This window comes from Ictalurus punctatus, chromosome 15, assembly GCF_001660625.3.
Source record: "Ictalurus punctatus breed USDA103 chromosome 15, Coco_2.0, whole genome shotgun sequence".
Classification (NCBI taxonomy): Eukaryota; Metazoa; Chordata; class Actinopteri; order Siluriformes; family Ictaluridae; genus Ictalurus; species Ictalurus punctatus.
This window is the reverse complement of record NC_030430.2, coordinates 19,361,580-19,373,686: the sequence shown is the minus strand read 5'-3', so window position 1 is coordinate 19,373,686 and position 12,107 is coordinate 19,361,580. Positions and strand designations below refer to the sequence as shown.

The 12,107-nt window shown below is 39.1% G+C and overlaps 1 protein-coding gene across 4 annotated transcripts in view; it reads right to left on the bottom strand.

The window, feature by feature from the left end:
* Positions 1 to 3,859: 3,859 nt before the first annotated feature.
* clstn1 (calsyntenin 1) overlaps positions 3,860 to 12,107 on the bottom strand; it is a 40,757-nt gene continuing 32,509 nt past the window's right edge. For all 4 annotated transcript variants that reach the window (XM_017486893.3, XM_017486895.3, XM_017486894.3 and 1 more), the window contains 8 exons: positions 10,978 to 11,135; positions 10,597 to 10,745; positions 10,098 to 10,324; positions 9,425 to 9,595; positions 9,095 to 9,240; positions 8,763 to 8,898; positions 8,106 to 8,290; positions 3,860 to 7,230 (listed from right to left, as the gene is read on the bottom strand). In XM_017486893.3, coding sequence (XP_017342382.2) covers positions 7,036 to 7,230; positions 8,106 to 8,290; positions 8,763 to 8,898; positions 9,095 to 9,240; positions 9,425 to 9,595; positions 10,098 to 10,324; positions 10,597 to 10,745; positions 10,978 to 11,135 — 1,367 coding nt within the window. In that variant the 3' untranslated portion in view covers positions 3,860 to 7,035. The remainder of the gene's footprint in view (positions 7,231 to 8,105; positions 8,291 to 8,762; positions 8,899 to 9,094; positions 9,241 to 9,424; positions 9,596 to 10,097; positions 10,325 to 10,596; positions 10,746 to 10,977; positions 11,136 to 12,107) is intronic.

The following is a 12,107-nucleotide window of genomic DNA, read 5'->3' as shown; positions in this document are numbered from 1 at the left end:
AAGTCATGCATAAAGTACCAGGCGTTTGCAGGTAGTCATGGCAACTGGTAATTCTTCTTATTCTTATTCTTATTCTTATTCTTATTACAGGATATTAAGATAATTGGACTTGCGCTATGCAACCTGTAAATAATGGAAGATGGATATAAAAATATTGTTAGTACGCCTGCAGTATAGTATAGTTGCTGATGCAATGCTTCACACAAGCCAGGTGTAACAGGTTTATAGTAACAAGCTGTTACCATAATCCTGTTATAGGCTATTGTTAATTGTCCATCAACAATTAAGTGTTGTGTGTGGTTTTTTTTTTTTTTTTTTTTTTTGCTAAACCCGTACATGTGAATTTCCGTTGTGAATTTTAATTGTTAAACTAGACCGGTTCATTTCCTGAAGAAAATATGAGTGGTGCTTGCCGTGGCAAAATTCAGATCGTAAGCCAATACGTTCGAGAGCTGCCCGCGTAGGGTGCCAATACTTTCGAGAGCCGGACAGATAGGGCACCAATACTGTTTGAGCTCGCCGTGTAGGGCGGCAATAGTTTCAGAACCGACCGCGTAGGGAGCCAATACTTTTGAGAGTCGGACAGATGGGGTGCCAATACTTTTGAGAGTCGGGCAGATGGGATGCCAATACTTTTGAGAGCAGGACGTGTACAAACAGACGACATGCTAGACATCTGTAGGGTTCATTCACTGCAGTGAACACGAACATGTTTTACCCCCTGTCCCTGAACTTCACATTATAAACGCTAGGGGGCACAGTTGGAGTTAAAATTGAGCCTATCACGGGAATACGTCCTTAATTGGAAAGATTATATTATTCTATTTGACAGAAATTAAACAAAAACAAACCGTCTGCCATTGCCGCTACTGAGTTAGGGACCGTCGTAAAACTACCAGAATGTACATAAGCGTGCACTGAACATGTAATTGTGTGTGTGTGTGTGTGTGTGAGAGATATTTAACTGTAATAATAAATAACAAAAATTTGACATGATACTCAAATCAACATTCTAACTTTCTGATGAAGTCAAATCACAGACAAAAATGTCCCTTGTATAATATAATGACTTTTTTCTTTTCACTGATTTTATATTCAATTTTATATGAAAACAAAAAAAAAAACTATATTAAAGTAAATGACCTTTTGAAATAATGACACCAAACCAAGAGTGAAAGATAGAGAAAAATGTCCCTTACACTACAGTGTTTCTTTATAGAAACAATACATTTATTTGCCATCAAGTGTATTATGAAATAACAATTTATTACATTGAGTAATCTTTTGACATAATGATGTAATTGTGTACCTTACAAAGAAAAACTCAATGGCTTCATATTGTGTCATCCAGGTCGAAACCACAATAATATAACTATTCATATTTCACACAGAACAAAACTCATATTGGTGTTTATTATTATTATTATTATTATTATTATTATTATTTGTATATGCTATGAATATAATCTCAAATTTGTCAGTTTTGTTATTACTATCCCCTAGTGTATAGCCTAATATATTGCATGTAGCAGCCCTAATTGATCGTGTCGCTAGACTCATTGCATTTATTTTGTTCTTTTTCATTCTTTTCTGATCCTTTTTGCTTGGGTGTGTAATTGTATTCATTTGTCTGTATTCTATTCCTTGTGTTTAATGCTGCTTTAACCTGTAAGTGTGTAGCTTGTGATACATTTCTCTTTTGATGCCTTTGGTTGATGGAATTGATGTTATACCTTTTAATAACACAATTCCATTAAGCTGATTTATCAGTTGTGTGTAAAAGTAAAAATGTGAAATATAAACACTCACCATGTCTGGGCTGAGTAACTGCATTTGAAGAAAGTGCAACAATTAAATGGAAATGCTGCTTAAATATGTTGTGCAAATGAATACACTCAAGATTTATGGAAGTGATTAACTTGGAAGAATTGTTTAAACGCAAATCATGCTCACAACTCGGCAGTATATTTTCAACTAATACAATCTTGCTGTTTCTATATTGCTATTGTGATGGAAATGACAAACATTATTTCAAACTATTACAAAGAATATATTACAAACTATATTCTATATTATAGTATATGAAAATGTTTTGTTACACTGCTACAAAATTCTTTGATTTGTGGGACGATAAGGAATTTTGTCATAAAAATAAATGGTTAACCTTGTATTTAATTGTGATGTAATCTTGTGTAATTCGTAAGGAAAACCGAGACTCAAAACTGAAGTTAAATCCTTGTAAACTTTTATTTAAAAAAAAAGAGAGAGAGAGAGAGAGAGAGAGAGAGAGAGAGAGAGAGACTATGACCTAAAGAAAGGTTTGATCATTTCTGATTTTGGACTTTTTGTATTTGCCCCAATCCAAAATCTTTTGATCTCAAACCCAAATGTCTTTAAAGTATAGTGAAAACAATAGAATTGGCCTTGCTGTTCCAATACTTTGAGAAGGGACTATCTCTTTTTAAATATCAGACAAAATTATTTACTTACTGTGTGACTGTTATTTTAGGAAGTGACAATGCTTCTGTGTATATCTTCACCACCTGGTCTTCTTGAGTAAATAGATGTAGTACAACCCACTCAGTAGTGACGGGCAAAATAACGCGTTTGTGACAGTAACGCATTTGTCTTACTATGTCACATGGGAAAAATTTGCAATGGCCAATGAAAAATATTGCATGAACTGTTTAGGAATTACAGCCATTTTTTTCCCAGAGTCCCTCCATTTTCCCTCCAAATGTACTCCACACACAACTGACGTCACGGTGCTGAAAGAAAAGACTACGCCCCCTAGCTACCTCTCCAGAACCCCGTGGCTTCTCCACAGATCTGCACACCTCCTGGGTCACTCCACAATGCAGCTCAGCTGTGATACCTGGATCCCAGCACTGAACAAGATGCACCTGAGCACCTCACTCCACTCTGCTTTTCCCCACTACAAGACACTTTACTTAAACGAGCACTATTTTCCACCAAATTTGCCTCCTGTGTGTCTGTGCTCAGCCTGCTGCAGCCTAGAGTTGCTACTGTGATGGAGAAGGTAAGCATGCGCACAGACCAAGGAGAATGACATTGAAGCCTATTTGGAGGCTTTTGAATGGATCGCCCTCCACGGAGCCTGGGATGAAGAGAAATGGGCCCACAGCCTCGCCCCGCTACTCTCTAGGGAAGCCCAAGAGGCTTACTATGTGCTCTCGCCAGACAAAGCAGCTGACTACATGATAGTAAAAGGTGAGAAAATTCTTCAAGCGTCACGTCTCCTCAACATATCTTCAATAATGCCAGAATATGGCTCAATATGGCCATGATCCCTAGGCTACTATATATACTGTTTTATCTATGTCCATCTATATGTAAAGTTCATATCTATACATCTATAGATAGATGGATAGTCCCTCCCTTGCTGCTATAAAAGCCAAAATAAAGTGAAATCTTAATGTTACAGTATACAAAGATATTCTAAATAGTCGTGTGCTTCCAACATTGTTGCAACAGTTTGGGGAAGGCTCACATATGGGTGTGACAGTCAGGTGTTCACATACATTTGGCCATATAGCGTGTATACAGTCGACTACAATACAGTCATCCACCTTCAAGTCAATCAGCACATTCTGAATGTTTTTTGACGACTTTTTAAAAAAATTTAATATATAGGTGAGTTTCTGTCACGGAAGAGCGAATATCAATAGCCACATCTGTTATAATCACATCTGTTATGTGATTATAGTGTTTTCTTCTGATCCTGTTGAATATTTTATAGCTAATCCCAAAACAACTCTGCGTAATCACACAGAATCTATAAATGTTACAAAAAATAAATAAAATGAACATAAGGACAAAAGAACAAGGAGCCTGAAACTTAATTCCATCTCATCATCCTTTATTTTGTTCATGAGCAAGCACCAACTTCACCAAAATTTGCCACTGAATGTAGAAAAGTGAATGAGCATGAGGGCAGCATCCAACATTTCTCAACTTTCCTCACCTTCCATTTAAAAGAAAAAAAAAAAAAAGGAATCTAATAATAGACCATGTCATTTGCAAGGTGTGATTCAGTAGTAAGCCTATAGGTGTCATATTAGTATCTGACACTGAGATCAGTACATGAGATCAACACTCATACTCTCACACTCCTTTCGTTTTTATAGGCTGGATGTGGATGCTTAGGTACATGGAACAGAATGTAAATGTAAATTTATTGATGAGCAAAAAATGACAAACCTGCTCAGAAGAATCACATTGTTCTGTCCTACCTGTAGATTAATGATTACTGAAAAGATTGACCCTAACAGCCATTTCCCTATAATTTCCATTAATTCAATCATGGAATGGTCTGCTTTCATCCAGTGACTAAACAAATAAACAGAGATAAGTGGTTGTACTAAATATAAAAGATCATATAAAAGAAAAATATTCTGACTGATCCTGACAAAGTTTGTGTGAGAAATCTGTGAAAAGGATATTTAACCGGTTCTTGTGATTTTCGTGCTGCCCTGTGTCTTGGGTTAGGAAATCAGGCAATAAACTTCAAAATGAGCTTTCACTATTCACACATTGTTAATTTATCCACATACACTGCCTAAAGAATTTCAATTATATACATCTCTTTAGAGGTGGATTTCCTCAAACGTGACTTAGTACGATATTTATTCATGATACAATATGGATCTACGTTCTCTACACATCGACATGAACACAGGACACCTATGCAGGACAGTTAAAACAATCGTAACTGATAAAAACTAGCCGTTGACCCCGATTACAACAAAAATCACTTTGCTATAGCTGTACAATCCTAATGTTATGTAATTACAAAAGAAGAACGTGACCACCAGTTAGAACGGTGTGGACGAGGGCTGTGTTAGTTATGTTAATGTGCAGTGATGGGTGAAAGACACTCCCAACTCCGCTAAATAAATCGTGGACTGCAGCTCAAGTCTGAGCTTTTTCTGAGGGGAATCAGTTAGCAAATTTCCAATTCAGGGAAGATTATAGGACACTCCAAAGCACTCTGGAAGATTTCGAATTGTCCTTAACAGCCAGCCATAAAAACAGAAACTGGACAAATCTTGACAGCAGTAGTAACAACAGAAACATAGGAAAAACTTTTGGATTTCAGCAGTAAACAGAAAACGTCCATGCAAGAATCAAGAAAACTACAATCTATATAAAGTAACAAACACTTCGCCCAAATCCATTCTCTCTACACGTTAACATTCTCCTTAGCGCAAATATTTAACATTGCTTACCAAAGCCTTCTAGCTGAAGCCACAGAGCCTGACCCTTTACACAGATGCTGGAAGGCAACAGACTACTGCGTTAAGCAAAAATAACATGGACGAATGACCTGCAGACGAGCCTGTAAAGGTCTTAAAACCATTGCCTGGAGTATAGCGTTTGCCAGAACACACCTCCATGTACAAGAAGTCTTAACGGTGTACCACATACCCGTCGACGATTATCTCAAAACGTAATTCTTCAAGCATTCGTGTAACTGGATATTCCAATAAAATATTTTCTGAGACTGGAATGACCGAGCAGCCAGTGAATCACACGGAGTAAATCGAGCAGAATTATACACCAAAGAATAAATATCCCCAAAAAAACATTTATGCAATCGACTGGAGTATCAGAGGATTGGAGTATTTTCATCCATCGTGGCACTGCACAGATGTCATGAAGCTTAAACCATCACCAGATTCCAGAGGCTCAGTTTGTCCAAGTTACATCAGACTGGCTTGATCAGGAGGGGTTATAACAAGAGTAGATGTTACAGGAAAAAGTACCACAACCACTCCCAAGATGGCTTCAATGCAGAATGTCTAAACTGTACAACATACAGTACCATTAAAACAAATGTATAATCATCACCTGAACGTGATTATTCAGAGGGTCCAAAGTATAAACCTCTGTCCAATAGTGGACTTCACAGAAATGAAAAACAACAATGCCTCAAGTTGGAGCATTTGCACCTGTGCAAGCCTAGATTAGCCAATTTCATGCTTGCCCACTCTGTTAAATAAAAATAATAATAATTTAAAAAAAACAAAACAAAACACCAACCTCCAAACGACAAAACAAAATAAGCCACACTTTGCCACAGAAACCTCAGCCTCTGACATGGGTTGCTCTCTCTAAAGTGCACAAGCACGATTGAAGAGCTTTGCCAAATTTTCCGAAACATGCTAGAGCCTCTGTAACACACACACACACACAAAAAAAGTATTCTACAGCAGGTACTGCAACACTTTAGATACTGGACACCATGGTTTCATTATATTTACAAAATATCAAAAAGCAAGGTTCTTCTACACGCATGACTTTGCAAATTTTCATGCACTATAAAGAGGAGAAAGAAACATGGACCAAGAAGAGCAAGAAATATTATCAAAAGCAAAGAGGCAAAACTTCTCTTTAAAGTTCTGTAGCAAACTAATTCCAAAATTTGTGTGCAATATACATAAAATCATTCTCGGTTTTAATGACATAACATGTAAAAACAAGGAAAATTGTGCAAGGCTATATATCGTTACAGAGCTAATAAAAAATGTAATCTAGGCCAGGTATCCCACAAAAAAAAAAAATAATAATAATAAAGAAATAAATTAAAAACATATCTAGCATTCAGCTATTATGTGATAATTATACTACACTGAACATCACCACTAAGCTGACACCAGGGAAGCCTTGGCCAGTGGAACTTAAGCTGATTCCGCAACATCCGTCACCACAGACACTAGATATATATGTATTTATAGGTGTGTATGTATTATGTATTATATATATATATAATATATTATATTATATATATAATTATATATATGGATTTTGCTTCAAGGACTTTTTTGTTTTTACTCATGGCTCCGTAGGTGGGGAATCTGGCAAGGAAAATTGTGAGTCCCCACTGATGGAGATGTGAGACAGTGAGTGAATGGGTGGGTGGGTGGAGTGTGTGTGTGTGTGTGTGTGTGTGTGTGTGTGTGTGTGTGTGTGTGTTTGTATGTGTTATCAGAGTGGTGTGCGTGCTCGGCAGCGTCAGTAGGTCAGAGTGGAGTCATCCCATTCCAGCTGCTGCTGTCGGCTGGTGCCCTGCTGGTCCTCGGGCTCCGCCCCTTCCTCGTCCTCGCTGCTCTCGGACTCTGCGCTGGTGATGTCGTCTTCCTCCTCGCCGTCTTCACTCTCCTCTTCCTCATCCTCCTCCTCTTCGCTGCTGTGCTGATCCTCATAAGTCTTCTCAGGACAAGAAGAGAAAGAAGAGAATGATAAGGTGGGCTCTTTGGACCGATAAGATTTTTTTTTTTAACATGATGCATAATGCATGAGCATTTTATTTTTTAATGGATTCATTTAAGAACTCCTGCTGTAGGATGCACAAGAATTGTGCTGAAAGCTGCAGTAACAATCAACACTAACTAGTGCAAATCTGCTTGGTGTATTCAATACCGTTTTTCCACCCTGTCATTTGAATTATATTTTTGCTTTTGTAAGTGCTGCCACAAACTGTTGCTGCTGCAAGAATACTGCGTGTTTCCATAACAACAGCCTGGCATGAAAGAGAAAAACATTCAGGCTTCATGCTGTTCTGGCTAATTAGCTGGAAATGTAAAAGTAGTGACAGCTGATGCTTCAGTTCTCAGCAAGAAATGTCCATAAAAGGGGTTCATTAGTATTAATAATCAGTTTTGTTTTTATAAGTTTAATCATTTGCTGTATTCATTCAAGCACATATTTTTGCATGGCTGTTAGCTGGCTACAATTGATAATGATGAGTCTTTATTGATCACATATACATTACAGTACAGTGAAATTCTTTTCTTTGCATATCCCAGCATGTCAGAAAGCTGGGGTCAGAGCGCAGGGTCAGTCATGATACAGCACCCCGAAGCAGAGAGGGTTAAGGGCCTTGCTCAAGGGCTCAACAGTGGCAGCCTGGCAGCTTGAACCCCAGACCTTCCGTTCAGTAACCCAGAGCCTTAACCGTCAAGCCACCACTGCCCCCATAGACCGTCGTCTATTCAGTTACATGTTTAACAACCTATTAAAGACAGTATTATCTACTCAAGTCACAAAGGTTAAATCGGTTGCATCTACTGTCACCTATATACCTCCATAGGGTTGACTGTGATGGTGAGGGCAGAGTCGTCCCAGTCCATCTCGTTCTCTTTGCCGTTCTCCTGGTCCCTCATGGTGCGCTGGTGAGCAGCACGGATCCTGAATACGCCCAGAATTATCATAAACACCAGGAAGCTTACACACACCACGATGACGATCGTGGCAGCACTGGGGACAACTGTAAGCCAAGACAGAACGAGACAGAGCACAGGAAGATGTGTTTAGACACATTTCACTTCACAACTTTCAGTGATCTGTGCCTATTGAGGACAGTGGATAATGAATTTCCACTTTAGAGTTACAAACAGCCATCCATGATGCATAATCTGTCAAAGTGCACCATGACAAGAAAGCAAAGACAATCCTTTCCATATGTGCCACAGATTGCCAGTTGCGCTTAAGATATATAAAAGCTCACAGCAAAAAAAAAAACAACAACAAAAAAAAACACAAAATTTTCAAAAGAAAATGAGAAGATTATTCTTTTGAGTCTTGGATTAACTGTTATAAGAGATTAGTATAATAATCTATGACCCACATTGTGAGTAATGGAGAAGTCTGTTAACATTCTGAATGCCTGCGTGGAAGAGAAATGGTGAACAGATGGAGGGATTGGAGGAGAGCAGGACGCAGGGATGATTAAGCCATACCTGAAGCTTGATGTGTGTTGGCCAGGTTGTGTCCAGACAGGTCCACAGAGGCGTGCTTGACTTGGTTGATAAACTGAGGCTGATACATGGCGTTATTAGCATGCTCAACTGGGTTAGCTGTGTGAATCACACTGACCTGAGAGAAAACACACACAGACAGTATTATACAGACCATTATATTCCAATTCAGCTGGAGCTAGTGCTTATTTGCAGACATAATTGTAGGACATGGACATTCTAGTGAAAACACATTGTATGAATATGATTCTTTGTTCATAATCCAAACAGCCTGAAAAGGCAGTACTGTGAAGAGTGTGTTTGGTTAACCTTACCTCGACCTTGAAGTCATTGCTGATGTACCGGCCATTGAGTTCTGAGCAGACCAGCTTGAACTTCCTATCAAACAAAGCCTCCGTGTGCCAGTTCCTGTAACGAATGAGGTGCAGGACCTGCTCGTAGTTGGCCATGGTGTTTACACCTGAACCCAGACAAGAACAAATCATCAGCTGGAAAACTAGATTTAACATGCAGAAATTCCAACTTATGAAGAATAATTCATATCGTGACCATTATTTTCCTTTCGTCAACACTTGTCAATCTGTATTCGATTTATTTTTATTTTTTTTAGAAGGAATATACATTTTTTTGAGAGAAAAACACACCAGTGATGACCATGCCCATGTTGGAGGAGCTAATCTCCAGGCCTCTCTGCTGAACCTGGGCCAAATCCACCTCCAGACTCTCGTGGTTTCCATCCAGATCTTCTCCAACTACAGTCACTTCACACGTGTCCAGGTTATGCATGATCTCCTCAGAAACCACAGATTCTTGCACTGCCAAAAACATTTTCATATTGATACAGATCCATTATGATTTCCCTCTCGTTTACAACGTTATGTCAAATTTAGTTAAAAGTAATCTACTACAGTTTTCCTAATTGATACTAGCCGAGATAATAAGGAATACTATTAACAAATGTAAAAACATGCATGCCAACAAAAATACTTTTAGACTTCTGCTGCTATTTTTCTATCATTCATCTTTAAGTCCCACAGAGAGACATCAATTATTTCCAGAACATCGCAGTCAGTGGTTTTTCCCTCTTAGAGTTCATCAGAAATCTTTTGAAAACATTACTTTAATTTGACTTGTCCTCTAGCACATATTCCTTAATGTATGCTCACTACCCATCAGCTCAGATCTGGCAGATGGCACAGCTTTCACTCTGCCATTCCTCTCTCCTAAAAACCCCTAAAGCCTTTAAATTACTCTCACGCTTTCAATCTCTCAGTCTGTTTCTGTCTCTCTTTTTTTTCGGTGGCTGTGGTAACATACCCGTGGGCTCGTCCTCTCCTTCGGCCTCGGCCTCCACCTCACGTGTGATAGTGCTGACAACACGTAGTTCGGGGAACAGCGTCACACCCTCGGTGCTCTCAAACTCAGCTGCTCCACGTGCAAAGTGGTCGATTCCACTCAGGCTGATCTTTGGCTCCTCTGGCTGAAGGACCATCACATAGCCTTCTGCATCAGGCACCGAGATGCACGTCTCCTCGTTAAAGCACCTGAGCAGAACAGCACACCGAAGCAAAGGAAAATATTAACGTGATCTTGCACTAAATACACACATGATGTACTTTACTATACCCTAAGGGTCAAATCATGAAAAAAAGAAATGAAAGAAAAATGTCAACTTATGAAGTAGGTCAAGTTATAAAATGCTATTTAGACTAAAAATTCAAATATAATAAAAATTATTTTTGCCCTTTTTTTTTTACTTGTTTATTTAAAACAAAAATCACTGAGTTAAAAAACGGAAGAGATGCTGAATACTGACTTGACGGTGGTGGTGAGACACAGGTGGCGTATTCCTGGTGTGGGGAACTGCCTGGAGTTCAGGTAGGAGATGTGCTGCATGACCTTCTCAAAGCTCTCGATATCATCTCCCTCCAGAGATAGAGATGACTGATTGGGGTTAAAGTCCACCTGCAAATAAGTAAGGAGTCAGACTCACTGAATCACTACAGCCAATCCTTCAAATAAATCTAATTTCACTGACATTTATTCATTTATCTCATAACTATTCACCTGGAAAAAAATCAACTCTCTGGCATTTAGCTTGTGATGTTAAATGAACCCAGAATCTTATTCTTGTCAGGTCCTTTAGCTATTTTTACCGCTGCGCTACATCGATAACAGACATGTATAAAGCTCACACCTTCACAGCAGAAGCCACTTCCTCTGGGAGCTGCACGTCCAGACCCTCCTTACACGTGTACAGGCAGTCGATCACCTTCTTATTCTCCAGCTTCCCAGTGCGGATCATGAGGCCAGCTAAATTGCCCCGGAAGTACTGGGCCATGTGAGCGCTGCCACCTGGATAAACCGGGGCGAGATGGAGTGAATGAATAAACTAACGAGATGGTGAAAAAACATGTCGTCTTTTCCTTTTAATATCCAGGAACTCAAGCATGCTCTGCATTTTCATATAAAAATGATTCATGCAAGTTAGTATGGCCACTCTGCTCTGCCGGTCCACACAGAGAGATGAATAGACGAATACAGGCCTGTAGCCTCATGCAGCTCTGCCTTCACATGTTGAGTAATTACTGTGAATCATGGAGATAATTTAATGAAAAATGAATGGAAATGAACATGAAAATGGGTGAAATAAAACATAAAAATAACTTTCAAAATGACAAACTATTCTGGACATGCATAGCTAGTGTGTGCCAGAGGAAGCAGATTTTCCTAAGCTGAATCACATGTACGCGTTATCTTTCCGTCCTCTTATACGTGATGCGTTTGTTGCTCATGACCTTGCATCCATTACAGGTGCATTTGAAGGAGATTGTGAGCTGAGGCAGGAGCTGTGCCTGTAATTTGATATGCTGAAATATTCCAACACAGCTCTGTAACATTAGGGCCACTCAGCAAGATATCAGGAGTTAAGACCTGCAGAAGTGCTGCTGGCACAAACAACGCTGCAATACACAGCAGGCAATGCTGCGCAACACTGTAAGTATGAGAGATACAAAACACTCGACATGCAAGCTGTATCTGCTGTGTATATTTTTTCAACACATCTCCTGATCTGCAGGAAAATTAAAATGCTTGGCTGGTAGATAAAGAGAAAGAAAGAAAGAAAGAAAGAAAGAAAGAAAGAAAATGAACAGTAGATAAGAGCAGACAGGATGTGTGCCAAAACATCTGGTCAGGATCGCCTCATGCTGGAAATGTTATGCAAACAGAAGCTGTGTGTGCATCCAATTCTCACACAGCTCAAGTCAAGCTATTTTTTTTTTAGCTGTGCAAGGATTGCATGTATGAGGTGTTAATTCATGAACA